At 38.6% G+C, this 16,629-nt stretch overlaps 1 protein-coding gene across 3 annotated transcripts in view; it reads right to left on the bottom strand.

Moving 5' to 3' along the window:
- The window catches only part of LOC124795495 (kinesin-like protein KIF21A), a 493,366-nt gene that overhangs the window by 98,252 nt on the left and 378,485 nt on the right, over nucleotides 1-16,629 (bottom strand). For all 3 annotated transcript variants that reach the window (XM_047259545.1, XM_047259547.1, XM_047259546.1), the window contains exons 16-18: nucleotides 15,264-15,462; nucleotides 10,981-11,127; nucleotides 8,693-8,856 (exon numbers count right to left, since the gene is read on the bottom strand). In XM_047259545.1, coding sequence (XP_047115501.1) covers nucleotides 8,693-8,856; nucleotides 10,981-11,127; nucleotides 15,264-15,462 — 510 coding nt within the window. The remainder of the gene's footprint in view (nucleotides 1-8,692; nucleotides 8,857-10,980; nucleotides 11,128-15,263; nucleotides 15,463-16,629) is intronic.

The raw sequence follows: 16,629 nt of genomic DNA, 5'->3' as shown, positions 1-16,629 counted from the left end.
AATGATCTCCTCGTGACAAGAAGGCCAACAGGTCAGCCAAGCCATTGGGAGAGGTTTAATTCCCCAGAGCTTGTTTACGTGAAGAGAAGACCACTGGTGATGCCAAAATGACACTATCTGCCGACATATGGCAACATGGAGATCATCCAAAGGAATGGAAGAGCTAGCAGGCCAAGGCAGGATGACTGCAGCCTCGGCAGCAACAGCAGCAGATGCCTCATTTCTCTTTAGATTGACGTGACCAGGAAACCACATGAACATCATGGTGGCCCCTTGATAGTGAGCAGGTGTAAGTTTTCTTGGTTCCGTTGCACAAAGGAATGTACTGTATACAGTACACAGAGGCTCTGAAGAGAGAATCATAGCACATAACACCATTAAAAAGCCTGTTTCGTCTGATATGCTGGGTGGCCTGATAAGAGGATGAAGAGCTCTGCTGTAAAAACTGAGCAGTGTTCTGGAAGCCGATACCAAAAATGGTTGCTGCCAGTGACGAATGCACACCCGACACCACACTCAGTCTTAGAGACATCAGTGTACACAAAGATGCTATCGCTAAGTGGATGAAGGTCGAGAAACTTACAGCAATAGATCGAATTTGGAAAAATGTCTTTGGGAAGTGAATGAAGTCTAAGATGAACACATGCCCCTTCACAAAGCCAAAACAGTGAAGGGTTCACACCCGGAACGTGGCACATAGCATGAATTTAAGTTGCCAGAGCAGTAGCCGGAAGTGAACTCTGGGAAGTAACAGGGTGTACCCCATATTGGTAGTCAAGGGAGTCATTGAAAAAGGTGGCATAGGATGGGTGGATGGGCATGAAGGAAAAATGGCATGTGTATCCACTGAGGACAACATCATGCTGGTATGACAGTGGTAATTTGGCAGCTTCTGCATAATGACTCCCAACCAGGCTAGTGTAAGAGGTGCCAGAGGCCAAACAGATTCCAAAATGGCGGATTGTATTAAGGCAGCATAAGATGGATGGTCATGCAGATGAATAAACCAAACATCCTACTCTAGTTTTGAATGGACAAGGGATCAGTATAAACAGAGGAGTGTGGAACAATCTGCACCTCAAAAAGTCCCGCTTAGGACACGGAGGACACTGAAGGACTGGGTACAGCGTGCAGCGAGGTAAGACACGTGGGAGGAGCAATGAAGTTTCCTATTATGCATGAGCCCCAGGAATGTTGGTAGTTTCAGCAAATAGAACAGCAACAGGCCCAAGTTACGAAGACAGTGGAAGGAAGGCATTGTGTCATCAGAAATTCATACAAACGGTTTTGTTAGTGGAAAAATGAAACCCATTGTTGATAACCCATGAGCAAAAATGATCAAGACATTGCTGAAGATGCTACTCAAGGAGACAAGTCTGTGGAGAACTGCAACAGACCACAAAGTCATCGACAAAAAGGGAGCCAGAGATTCAGTCTGATTATGCTGTAAGAAAAGTAAATTGTAGCACCTGATAATGGATGCAAAACACAGGCTAACTGCTAACAAATGTGGATCTACATCTATAATCTGCAAACCACCATGAGATGCATGGCAGGGGATATATCTCATTGTACCAGTTATTAGGGTTATTAGGGTCCATTCATGTATGGAGCACAGGAATAATGACTGTTTATAGACACCTCTGTGTGTGTGTGTGTGTGTGTGTGTGTGTGTGTGTGTGTGTGTGCAGTAATTATTCTAATCTTATCCTCATGATCCCCATGCGAGCGAAACATAGGTGGTTTGGTACATTCTTAGAGTAATCATTTAAATCCGGTTCTTGAAACTTTGTTAATAGGGTTTATCACGATAGTTTACATCTATCTTCAAGAGTCTTCCAGTTCAGTTCCTTCAGTATCTCTGTGACACTCTCCCACAGATTAAACAAACCTCAGAGTATTCATGCTCCCCCTCTCTGTATACATTCAGAATCCCCTGGTAGTCATATCTGGTATGGGTCCCACACACCTGAGCAATATTCTAGAACTGATCACACAAATGATTGTAAGCAATCTTTTTGTACATTGATTGCACTGCCCCAGTATTTTACCAATAAAGTGAAGTCTACGACCTGCTTTACCCACTATTGAATCTATCATTTCATTTCATATACCTACAAACTGTCACACCCAGCTATTTGTATGAGTTGGCTGATTCCAACTGTGACTCAATGATAGTACTGTCATAGGATACTTGAACAATGGAAAATCCAGGATAGAATGTAACAATATTATGAAAAGGAAAGTTGTTACTCACCATGTAGTGGAGATGCTGAGTCGCAGTTAGGCACAACAAAAAGACTGTCACAAATAAGCTTCTGGCCAGCAAGGCCCTCACTCACTAACTCTCTCACTCTCTCTCTCTCTCTCTCTCTCTCTCTCTCTCTCTCTCTCTCTCATGCAAACCTAACTCACCCACATGACTGTAGTCTCTAGCAACTGAAGCCACACTGCGAGCAGCAGCACCAGTGCATGATGGGCTGCTGAGTAGCAAGCAGGGACGAGGTGTAGAGACGGTATGGCAGCCACAGAAGTATGTGGCTTCAGTTGCCAGAGGCTGCAGTTATGTGTGAGAGTTGTGTTTTGTTTGCACGTACGCACGTGTGTGTGGGGTTGTTTTTTTTTTTTTTTTTTGACGAAGGCCTTTCTGGCCGAAAGGTTATTTGTGACATTTTTTGTTTTGCCTATCTGTGACTCAGCATCTCAACTATATGATGAGTAGCAACTTTTCTTTTTATAATATTGTCATAGGATACTGTTTTTTTCCACTTTGTGAAGTGCAAAATTTTACATCTATGAATATTAGAGCAAGTTGCCAATCTATGCACCACTCTGAAATCTTATGAAGATCTGACTGAATATTTATGCAGCTTCTTTCAGGTAGTGCTTCATTGCACATAACTGCAACAGTTCCAAAAAGCCTGATTTCACTATTAACGTGTCTGCAAGATCATTAATACACAACATGAACAGCAAGGGTCCCAATACACTTCCCTGGGGCACATCCATAGTTACTTCTACATCTGACAATAACGCACTATCCAACATGACATGCTGTATCCTCCCTACCAAATATTCCTCAACGCAGTGACAAATTTCACTTGTTACCCCAAGTTATCATACTATTGACAATAAGAATAGGTGTAGCACCAAGTCAAATGCTTCATAAGCTGCAACATCATCGCGAAAAAACAGTGACCCGTATATGTAATAAGTTTCCTTTAATTTACGTCTATGGTAACAAACTTTTTGTTAACAGATTACCAGTTTCAGTCCTTATTGATCATCATCAGATCTGCAGCAAAAATGGGAAAAACATAAACACACTCGCAAACTGTATGCAGCTTAAGAACAATACATAGACCATAATGAAATGTAGTACTGACAAAATTCACATTTAAATATGAAGAGGCATACCTGTTTCATAAAAACAAAGTCCTAATGTATTGCAGCCATAGTAGCATCGTTAAATGTTAAATGCGGAATCAGCACCAGCATTGTCAAATACATATAAATAACATCACATGCACGAGTCATGTTTTCAGTAGTACTACTATTTAAAACAAGCTGCTGTACAGTAGCCACAAGATGTTTGTGTTGTAAGTTCATCAGATGTCGCTAATGTCGGCATACACTAGTTTTCAATAATTAATTGTAACAGCGAAAGTAAAAGGGGATACAATAGCTGAAGTCTGTAATAAGCTTATAATGTATAAAAGGCATTGCAGTAATAAAAAGCAATAGAAAGAAGAACATGACAAAAGTAATATTGTTAAAAAGTAGAAGAGTTAAAAAACAGTGGTTGGCATGTGCTCTAGTGCCAATATTCTAGATAATGACGTAAATATTAAACACCGTTGATAGTGTAACAGGTAATATTAAACAACCATAAAAAGGAGCCACAAATGAAAGAAAGCATAGTGCTGCAGATAATCTGCACCCTCTGTTAGCACTAACGCCAGAATTCCGCACAGGCGGGAAGTGGTTGGAGGAACGTGACCGGCAGAGGGCCCCTCTTACCCTGTGGTACTCCATTGCATGAAAAGAATGATGAAATTCCATAACAGTGGATGATCCACATTATCTGATTAATGTAGTCAATGAAATGAAATGCTTTTCAGAAATCAAGAAATGCTGCATCTACCTGCATGCCTTGATGCAAATTTTTCAGTAAGTCAAGTGAGAAAAGTACGAGTTGGTTTTCACATGATTATTGTTTTCAAAATCCATGCTGGTTGGCACTGAGGCCATTCTATTCAAGATACCTCATTATGTTTGAGCTCAGAATATGTTCCAAGATTCTACAACAAACTGATGTCAAGGATATTGGATGGTAGTTTTGTGGATCACTTCTACTACCATTCTTGTGGAAGGGTGTGACCTGTGCCTCTTTCAAAGAAGTGGGCATGGTTTTTTGTTTGAGGGATCTATGACAGATTATAGTTAGAAGAGGGACTAACTCAACCACAAATTCAGCATAGAATCTGGCCGGGATTCCATCGGGACCTGGAGCTTTGTTTAGTTTTAACTATTTCAGCTGTTTCTCAACACCACTGACACTAACACTTGATTCATTCATTCTTTTCAGTGATACAAGGATTGGACTGGTGCAATTCTCGCGGATTTTCCTTTGTAAAGGAACTTTTGAAAATGGAGTTAAGCATTTCGGTTTTTGCTTGGCTACCCTCAATTTCAGTTTCTGTCTCATTCACTGGGAACTGGCCATTAACTTTGGTGCCACTAACAACGTTTACATACAACGAGAATTTCTTTGGGTACTGTGAAAGATCACTTGACAATATTCTGCTATGGTAGTCGCTGAAGACATCATGCAATGCTCTCTTGACAGCCAAATGTTTTTCTTTCACTATCTACAGCCCTACACTTTTTTTTTTTTTTTTTTTTTACACCTATTACACAGTAATTTCTGTTTCTTTATAAGTTTCTTTACAGTGGCTGTATACCTTGGAGGTTCCCTCCCATTATTAACTATTCACTGGGTACATATCTATCCTGCGCATGGGCATCTACTCTTCTGAACTTGAGCCAGAGATCTACTACATGCATCTGTCCTGTGCTGAAAGTTTCAATTTCCTCTCTGAGATACGACAATACTGATTTTTTATCTAGTTTACAGAACATATGTATCTTCTGTTTCTTGTGTGTCTATCGACCTGCCAGCACTTTCGTTTGGTAAGTCACATCATCTTTGTTTTTAGATATATTTTTCCCACGTGGAATGTTGCCCTCTATTATATTCATATCATTAATTTGAACCCAACAATTACGTTTGTTATTGTCACTGTTGCATTTCGAAATCTTTCCTGTCATCTTATTTTCTCTTTCTGTTTTCACAAGTAGTTTCACTTTGTATTCACCTTCTCCTCTTTACCGAATCTACCATACAATTTTATCCCGCCTATATATACTCAATAATACGTAACCCACTTCCAAACCATAGCCTAAAAATTTTTTATCCGCTTTCAACACTACCGCTGCTATGAAATCCACCGTTTCCAGTTCACAAACAGTTCCTTTCAGCTATTAAACAGCCATTTCGGCGAGTTCTAATAACTTTCACTTTTTTCCATTTCCGTTTTTCCCACATCACTGATCTTTTTTAGCCGCTTCCCACAGGTTTTAACGTCATTATTTCCTCGTCAGACAATTGTTAGCCTCATTTTCACAATCTGCCACCACAAAACCACTCCTTTTAATACATTTACACGCAGTTTTTTCGAAATTTTCCCGAATTGCTCCACCCTTTAACGTGTTTTGGCGGAAACACAACCACCTAACCTTTCTGCACATCGTTGTCTATCAACCCAAGTTCACCACAGGATCAACATAGCCCAGCTATGACCAACACTTTTTCCCCTTTTTTCACACCAGATCTCCAGTTGCTTTCTAGTTCACCTTTATCTCTCCCCATACATTTTTATTTTCATTTTCATTTCAGCCTCATGTTACACTTTCCACCTTCTAATACCATGTCACCCTCACAACATCCCCACATCAACCCCATTAAGTTTTATTTACATTCCCTCTGCAAACATGCCTTCGCCCTAGCCAGATTACACTCCCATATTTTATTTTCTCAGGCTTGTCTGACATTTGGCATTACCCCCAAAGGCCTCACACTTAAAGTTCCCATCTCTGGCTGCAACCCTTCTTTCCATCACTCCCTATACCAGTTCCAAACTGATCAATCCATTGCCCTCACCCACCTAATCCTTCACCTACACATCAACTCAGCCAATGAACACACCTGTCAACTCCTATCCTTAATAAATGTCCTCAATCTTTCCTCTCCCACATCCACACCGGCTGTTCAGAGCATCCTCCTACAGGCCAACCACAAATTAGAACAGCATGCCACCCTCCACCTCAAAAAACTATCCAATCTCCTGGTTTCCCACCTCCGGAAAGGCAACTCACTCACCCTTCACAACTGTCAACCTCCTCTCATTGCACACAGACCCAGTCCCTCCCATCCACTCAATCTCCCAGTTCCAGCTCCACTTCCCCCAAAACCTCAAAATTCCAATCAACACAATTTGAAACCACAACACCCTAATCCAGTAGTTAACCTTTCCTCCAAACCTCTCTCCCAATCCGAAACCTCTGTCCTATCCAAAGGCCTCACCTTCAGCCCCACTCCCAGATTCAACCAAACAGCTGCCACCCATTCCACATCAAACGGTCCCTTCCCTACAGCCTAGGTCTTCGTGGCAAACGAATTTGCTCCAGTCCGGAATCCCTGAACCATTACACCAATAACCTGAAAACAGCTTTCGCATCCCGCAACTACCCTCCCGACCTGGTACAGAAGCAAATAACCAGAGCCACTTCCTCATCTCCTCAAAACCAGAACCTCCCACAGAAGAACTCCAAAAGTGCCCCACTTGTGACAGGATACTTTCCGGGACTGGATCAGACTCTGAATGTAGCTCTCCAGCAGGGATACGACTTCCTCAAATCCTGCCCTGAAATGAGATCCATCCTTCATTAAATCCTCCCCACTCCACCAAGAGTGTCTTTCTGCTGTCCACCTAACCTTCGTAACCTCTTAGTTCATCCCTATGAAATCCCCAAACCACCTTCCCTACCCTCTGGGTCCTACCATTGTAACCGCCCCCGGTGTAAAACCTGTCCATGCATCCTCCCACCACCACTTACTCCAGTCCTGTAACCCGGAAGGTGTACACGATCAAAGGCAGAGCCACGTGTGAAAGCACCCACGTGATTTACCAACTGACCTGCCTACACTGTGAGGCTTTCTATGTGGGAATGACTAGCAACAAACTGTCCATTCGCAAGAATGGACACAGGCAGACATTGTTTGTTGGTAATGAGGATCACCCTTGGCTAAACATGCCTTGGTGCATGGCCAGCACATCTTGGCACAGTGTTACACCGTCCGGGTTATCTGGATACTTCGCACTAACACCAACCTGTCAGAGCTCCGGAGATGGGAACTTGCCCTTCAGTATATCCTCTCTTCTTGTTATCCTCCAGGCCTCAATCTCCGCTAATTTCAATTTGCCGCCGCTCATACCTCACCTGTCTTTCAAAAACATCTTTGCCTCTGTACTTCTGCCTCGACTGGTGTCTATCGACCTGCCAGCACTTTCGTTTGATAAATCACATCATCTTTGTTTTTAGATATATTTTTCCCACGTGGAATGTTTCCCTCTATTATATTCATCTTTGTTTTTAGATATATAAACTTACAGTTTCCACTACAATCTCACTGCTATCAATTTGAACACCCACAACACAATCAGGTAGCATTAAATTTGTGTTGTGCAGTGGTCATAATGTTTAAGCTCATCAATGTGTGTAAAATAATGTTTATCATTTACATCTTAGGTATATCAGTGTAAAAGCAACAACTGAATAAGCATCAAAAAAATTATTAAATCACATCATCTTTGTTTTTAGATATATTTTTCCCACGTGGAATGTTTCCCTCTATTATATTCATCTTTGTTTTTAGATATATAAACTTACAGTTTCCACTACAATCTCACTGCTATCAATTTGAACACCCACAACACAATCAGGTAGCATTAAATTTGTGTTGTGCAGTGGTCATAATGTTTAAGCTCATCAATGTGTGTAAAATAATGTTTATCATTTACATCTTAGGTATATCAGTGTAAAAGCAACAACTGAATAAGCATCAAAAAAATTATATAAAGTAACAAATCTTGCAAAACTATACAAATCGTGAGCAGATATGATATAAAGCCTTACACACATACACATAAAAACACACAAACTATTTATGTTACCACTGAGTGAAATTCTTTGAGTTAGGAAGCACTTTTTAAACAGTATGTCACACTTCACTGCTCAGAATGTTTGCTGTATAGTGAACAGTTGTCTTTAATCACACCTATATAAGCTGAAATGTATGGGATTCCTATGACAAGAATTGTTTGTGGATTCACTGTATTTTAACAGAAAGAAATTGCGTAAGAGCTATCACCAATTTATCATGTATAGTGTCAGTTCTGAGGCATTAACTGTCAGAAGATAAATTCATTATATTATTGTCCAAGTAATAGAGCATTCAGATTCTGAACAGACTTATTACATGTGTAATTCAGTGTTCAACACTATTACATGTGTAATTAAATGGTCAATAAGACTGTTGAAGGCACAGCTAGCCTTTAACTGAACTTACGTATCTGTAGGTGAGTTAGATCTTGTGGATGGTACAGAACTGTCTGTTGAGGCAGCCGTAGTTTGTCCATTACCCATCGTTGAACTGTACATATCCAAATCAAGACCATGAGTCCTCAAAACATGTTGCAGTAATTGTTCTTGTACACTATTTTCTTGTGCTTTCTGCAAATACAAAAATAATTAAATGGTAGGAGGTACAGTATGATTAATTAAAATTTTAAATTTACATTTTTTCAAAAAAGGTATTAAAATTTTAATTATTTATTGCACATCACTTGTGTAGTATACAATAACGATCAACACTACACTGAAAGAACAGAGATGATTGATTGGTTGATCATGTTCACATGCTTGTAAATTGTTTCTTCAAAATGAACAAGATTCCCCAAAAAGGGCATACTTTTTATTCCATATATTGCCTGCAAGTGTATAGGCCATTGTACTCTTTTCTCAACTGCAAAATAACTGCAGTAACTCTGTCAATAGGATAGTCCAATACCTCTCTCTCTCAGTTCTGTACAGGTTGATTAAATGATTTACTTATTTATTTGTGGGAACAATTACAGAATCTCAATATACCTGACTTACTTATAAATAATTGATGCAAATGATAATTACCTGCTTCTGTGATAGACACTCTTTAATGCTATAAGATCACTTATTAATAAGATACTCCTTTAAACCCAGATCAAAGGAGCTTTCCTTAAACTTTTTAGGTGGTTTGGAAGGCTTTTATGCAATCTGATTCCTAAGTGACAAATGCTGCTATCTACAACTTTTACATTATGTCTTGGCAGCAAGTAATCACAACTTCCCAGTGTTATAAACATGTACATTTTTGGTTAAATTATTGTATTACTTACATTCTAAAATTAGGTGTGCTGCCTTAGAAATGTCTATTGATAGCAGCGTATGTAATTTTTTACTCTCTGGCATCCCTATACATGACTCATTATATCCAAGATAGCACAGAACTTATTTTTAAAATAATAATAATAATAAAGATTAATGCTTGATTTGTAAGCTGGCTGCAGTTCGTCCCCATGCTTCAATTTCACACAATGCTCTCACACCACTGAATTGACCATAAAGGACCAGATAACACAATTAGTTTGATGTGACAGCCTTGTCTGCCCTGTCTCACACTATATGACTTCCAAGAAAATTTTAGATGATCTACTTGGCTTGAGAACTAAGACAGATGTAGCCATCAGATGCATTACTCTTATCATGCTGGTGAACATGTGATGAAAGATCTCATACTAATTTTACACATGCCATGAAATAAATGGTGAATTTAACACTTGTGAGATAATCAGAGCTGCTTTTTTGTTTTCTGTATCATTTATCATTAACACATGTATTACAGACATTACAGTTTACAGAGAGTAAGGTGGTTAGGACAAGGGACAAAGTTACTATCAATACAATAGTTTTTCATGGTAGGCATGAACAACAGTGATTATATAGTGTGGGAGTTGTCTAACAAATGTATCACAGAACTTATGATAGAATTTGAGACAATATGCAAATAAATAGCATACCTGATGACACATCTGATGATGCAGTGCAGATGGTTCAACATCACACTAATCAACACTCCTAAAAGATCTCTGCCCATGAATATAATTCTTGTAGTATTCTATTATACAGCAATATAATTCTTGTAGTATTATTCTATTGCACAGCTGTAGTTGGTACATTCCAATGAACAATAAGAAAACAACATTTCATATGAGATATCGAACAAAAACTAAGTGCTTAGCAGTTGTTCTAGATTTGAGAATCAAGTCATCTATAGCATGTTCTCCCACAAGTAGATTTGTCTAGGAGCATGGACTTCATAAGACAAAAAAAGTAGATAAAGTGTTCATTAACAACAGATTCCAGAACAGTATTAACTTTGCTAATCAGATCACTTTCTGATCACTGGTATAACAGACATTAAACTGTAAACTAAGTTTGGGTATGGTGATAGAAGACCATCAGGTACAAAAATGAGGAAATTAAAAGAAAATGGATTAAGGTTTAAGTTCCAACAGCAAAAAAGGAGATAGTTTGGCTTCAAAGAATCAGATGAAATGGTAGGTGGATGGTATCAGCAAAGGCAACTATTAGAGAATAATGAAAACAGATGCAGCTGAAATCAGAAGGAAGACGAGACAAATGGTTACTGGATGTAATAAGCAAGGAGGTGGAGGGTAGGAAAGTTTCACTGAAGCCAGAAGAGAAACGGCAAGTTTAACATGTAACACAAAGAATATATTGTATTATTAAGGAACAAACCTCTTTCAGTTGGGCTTCCATTTCCTTCAGACAGAGTTCTTTCTGTGCTGCAGCATAACCTTGATTTATTGTCAGATTATATAACTTTTGTATTATATATTGTGCTTCTTCAACATTGTTCACACTCTGCATTAATGGTGCTATGTCCTGAAAAGAAAATAGTGTATCTGAAATATATTTTGTTAAGTGCTACAACATCTACTAACGATTTCAATTTGTGAATTTTGAGATTCTTTACTTTTATCCTCATTCATGAAACAGATATGATCTTGCCTTCTGCCAGAATAAAACCAACAATATAAAACATCTCTAGAAAATTACACAAAAAGGTAATGAATCAGAAAGCAATAAAGGGGACTGCAAAAACTTCTATAAATTATTAAAGTCACCTTCATTAAAAGATGAAATGAAGTACACAACACACAGGACCACTGATGTACCAAATTAAACTATTTCCTGAAGGTTTACAAACCCAATACTCCAAATAACCAACAGAAGTAGCCAATCACAACGAAGAAGAACTACTTCACTATTAACACTGAAATTCACAGTCAATATGAAAGCCTATGAATAGGCTAACTCACAACTGGCTTCTGACCTGAGATACTTGTCAGTAACATCAACAACAGAAAATGGTTCAAATGGCTCTGAGCACTATGAGACTTAGCATCTGAGGTTATCAGTCCCAGGCTGTAGCGCCTAGAACCGCTCGGCCACTCTGCCTGGCCATCAACAACAGAACTTTATAATGAAATTGTATGTTCAAACTAATAAAGAGTAATTTAGTGGTATTGGTATTATGAACAGATGACATAATTATTTAATAAAAGAAGAAGGATACACCTGAATTACACATCTATACAGTTGTTGTTATTTTTGTTGTGGTCATCCGTCCTGAGACTGGTTTGATGCAGCTCTCCATGCTACTCTATCCTGTGCAAGCTTCTTCATCTCCCAGTACCTACTGCAACCTACATCCTTCTGAATCAGCTTAGTGTATTTGTCTCTTGGTCTCCGTCTACGATTTTTACCCATCACACTGCCCTCCAATGCTAAATTTGTGATCCCCTGATGCCTCAGAACATGTCCTACCAACCGGTCCCTTCTTCTTATCAAGTTGTGCCACGAACTCCTCTCCCCCCCTCCCCCCCCCCCCAATTCTATTCAATACCTCCTCATTAGTTATGTGATCCATTTCAAAAGCTTCTATTCTCTTCTTGTCCAAACTATTTATCCTCCATGTTTCACTTCCATACATGGCTACACTCCATACAAATACTTTCAGAAATGACTTCCTGACACTTAAATCTATACTCGATGTTAACAAATTTCTCTTCTTCAGAAATGCTTTCCTTGCCATTGCCAGTCTACATTTTATATCCTCTCTACTTCGACCATCATCAGTGATTTTGCTCCCCAAATAGCAAAACTCCTTTACTACTTCAAGTGTCTCATTTCCTAATTTAATTCCCTCAGCATCACCAGACTTAATTCGACTACATTCCATTATCCTCGTTTTGCTTTTGTTGATGTTCATCTTATATCCTCCTTTCAAGACACTGTCCATTACGTTCAACTGCTCTTCCAAGTCCTTTGAGGTTTGCTGATGACATTGTAATTCTGTCAGAGACAGCAAAGCTTTTATTTCTTCTCCGTGGATTTTAATACCTACACCAAATTTTTCTTTTGTTTCATTTACTGCTTGCTCAATATACAGATTGAATAACATCGGGGAGAGGCTACAACCCTGTCTCACTCCCTTCCCAACCACTGCTTCCCTTTCGTGCCCCTCGACTCTTACAACTACCATCTGCTTTCTGTACAAATTGTAAATAGGCTTTCACTCCCTGTATTTTACCCCTGCCACCTTTAGAATTTGAAAGAGAGTATTCCAGTCAACATTGTCAAAAGCTTTCTCTAAGTCTACAAATGCTAGAAATGTAGGTTTGCCTTTCCTTAATCTTTCTTCTAAGATATGTCGTAGGGTCAGTATTGCCTCACATGTTCCAACATTTCTACGGAATCCAAACTGATCTTCCCCGAGGTCAGCTTCTACCAGTTTTTCCATTTGTCTGTAAAGAATTCGTGTTAGTATTTTGCAGCTGTGACTTATTAAACTGATAGTTCGGTAATTTTCACATCTGTCTACACCTGCTTTATTTGGGATTGTAATTATTATATTCTTCTTGAAGTCTGAGGGTATTTCACCTGTGTCATACATCTTGCTCACCACATGGTAGAGTTTTGTCAGGACTGGCTCTCCCAAGGTCGTCAGTAGTTCCAATGGAATGTTGTCTACCACTGTGGCCTTGTTTTGACTCAGGTCTTTCAGTGCTCTGTCAAACTCTTCACGCAGTATGATATCTCCCATTTCATCTTCATCTACATCCTCTTCCATTTCTATAATATTGTCCTGAAGATATCGCCCTTGTATAGACCCTCTATATACTCCTTCCACCTTTATGCTTCCCCTTCTTTGCTTAGAACTGTGTTTCCATCTGAGCTCTTGATATTCATGTGTCAAATACAATCCAATATGACTGACAATGAAACTCAGTTTTCACCACACAGAAAAAAATAAACATTTTTTTAAATATGGTGGATACCCTCCAACAAAAGTAAAACCATTGACAACCATTTCAATCACCCAATGCCGCAAACTTTCAAGGTTTGGATACAAACAATATTTTGGATATGGAGGACTTAAATTTTTTGGGACATACATAGAAATCCTTCAGAGAAAACAACACACAATTGTGAAAAAACTAAATTTAAAAAAATAATAAAGTAAATTAAGCAAACACACAGAAAAAGTAACAGCCATAACAAAGAATCAGGAAAACTGAAACATGATAAACAGAGATAATGCAACAGAACATGAAGACTTTAAAAGAAACTACACACAGCTCTTACATGGAAGAAGGAAAAAAAAAAGAACAACAAACGGCATACTGCACACTTAACACACTACAGTGTAAGATATCTTTGCCTTAAAATTATTTTTGGGTAACCGAGTAGTGGCTAGTATGCCAAACTGGTGTTGTGGCTGGAGTGCTGAGATGTAAGGAAATAGTTTGAAAGTTTGTGAATGGCCTGAGAGCTAAAGTGTTCAAATTTATATTCTGAAAAAAGGGCAAGTTTCAGTATAATAGACAGTGTTTTAGACTGAATTTCTGTGTGTGAAGAATTATTTCTTTCTTTCTGATTATCAATGAGCTCTACGACTTAGTGATCATCTGCCTTGTATTTATTCCTCCCCGTACAGATTTGAGCCTTACAACAGAAATATCTCTGGACCAACAAAACATCCAGAGACAAATTTGACACAGTTTGCTTCTATCAGTTAAAATGTGGTTTATGACATTTTGACTAGACAGATACAACAATTTTAAATTATAAAAATATGTATTCTGAGCACTTCAGGGCACTAAAAAGTGATAGTATGCACTCCATCTTATCACATCACCACAGAGGATGATTGCCTCATTGTGCAGGTAAGAAAACTAACAATGTGATAAAATTTTCACATGCAGTGAAAGAACTGATAAATGATTACACAACTACACAACAATATGTCATGAATCACTCTTTGCCACATTTTATTAACTACAAACAGACACCTTCAGAAAAAAAGTGAAGTTCAAGCACGGTCTATTATTCAGAATCCTCCTACCCATTCCTCCTATCTCTGTGCTGCTTTTTTAACGTACACGCTCACACGCTATCACAAATCATTGTTACACTTGCTTGGTACACACTCTGATCAATGTTCAAAACTAGTGCTCTATTAGAAAAAAAAAAATGTGTACTGTCAGCAGCAGCTGTAGTTGTTGTAGTAGTAGTAGTAGTAGTAGTAGTGGTAGTGTTCTAACATATCTCATCAGGTGTATTGCCTGATGTCTGTCTGTATTTATTTTATCAAAGTCCAGTATAGTATAACAAAAATATGTGAAGGACAGATTGCTACTCACCGTACACAGGAGGTGCTGAGTCACAGACAGGCACAAAGGAAAAGAATACTGGAAACATTTAAGCTTTCAGCCAAATACATTCCTCAGAAGGAGAATTCACACAACTACTACTTTCACAAACATCTGCTCTCTTCAGGTGCTACGGCCCGGCTGTGACTGCACTTGACATGAGTAGCAGTATGCTGGTTAGGTGTTGGTGTTAAGAAAGAGGCATGCAGTGGGTATGGGGGGGGGGGGGGGTGGGAGTGGTTAGCAGGGTAGGGGTGGGGGGACAGTGTCAGGGGTTGAGGATAATTATTTTGTTGTTATTACCTTAGCATCTTCAATTTGCATCACATTTTGTTGCGACTCTTGGATAACTTCTTGTATGTATGAAATTGTTGCATTAATATTTTGTATTTGTTCATCAAGATCCATCAGTGCCAGAGTGTTCCCTCTTTCTTCCTCAAATCTTCTTCTGCGTTTTAAATCTTCAAGTGAATGACAGAGTGATTCTCTCTCTTGCAGATTTCTGTAATTTATACATAAAGAACTACATATTTGTGCAACTGTGTATAGAAATTAATTACGGTCAGAATGGATCAGTGTTGAAATCTTCTTAGAGAATAAAAATGTGTTTCAATTTAAAGGCAGTTTGTATCTTTTTATGTAGGATGTTGTGATACAACTTGCTTCTAAATCATGCAGTGAATTTTTGGAACTTCAGTATCATCCTATAGAAGATCAAACTCCAAGCAGTAAACCTGAGACAATTAGAGTATTTAAAGAGCTCAAGCTGCTGCAGGTAGAAATAGGTCATTTGTCTAGATTAAGGTCAAACTTGCACAATCAGGCAAAATATTTAGAAGACACTGTACGTTTACAAGTTTTTATCTACGCCTCCAAACACTGCAGTGATTCATTTATTGTACAAACAAACTGAAGATATTTGGGGCATCCTGGCTGTGTAGTCAGCATAAATCAGAGGATTAAAATAAGGCTACGATGATTACTGTGTTGTGTCAAAGGGAGTATCAGCATCCATTTATTTTAAGCCTAGTTTGAGGCTCAGTAATTTGATACAAAATTTATGGTAAGTACTTAAACAGAAAACACTGGCAAGTAATATTGGAGAACCATGAAACCATTTGGACCAATTACACATTTGAGTATAATTTTTCATACATTACTGTGAATACACCTCACATTAATGTGAAGATCTTAATACTTTCCAACAGGTGTGACAAGCAATGAGCAAACTGTGTGACTGAACAAACATAAAGAGGTCAGAAAATTGATCTAGATAATGGAATGATAGGAAGGGCTGCAGTTAATGCAGCATCTGTCCACATCAACTTGAACATCTGCTCCTGTATGTTCCTGTTAAGTGGCTACATGCAAGATCAGCCACCAAAAGCACTCTGTGTAACTGAAGCACTGTGTTCAATCCCTCAGATTTGTAGATTTTTTGCAAAGCCATTTTAGGGAAAATCTTCTGAAGACATACAAATGCAAAATAAGTAACAGACAATCAACTGCAAAGCAAAAAATTTCACCTTGTACAGGACAAGGTTAACTAACCATAATAACCACTTTTATGTTATGAATTGTTGAACCATATGAAGATTCCTAAAGGGAAATGAAGAATTTCTTCTGTCAATATTAGAAAGTGAAAAGTCAAATGATGCATCTATATAAG

Source organism: Schistocerca piceifrons, chromosome 4 (genome assembly GCF_021461385.2).
Source record: "Schistocerca piceifrons isolate TAMUIC-IGC-003096 chromosome 4, iqSchPice1.1, whole genome shotgun sequence".
In the NCBI taxonomy this organism is placed as follows: Eukaryota; Metazoa; Arthropoda; class Insecta; order Orthoptera; family Acrididae; genus Schistocerca; species Schistocerca piceifrons.
This window is presented reverse-complemented; position numbering and strand designations above follow the sequence as displayed.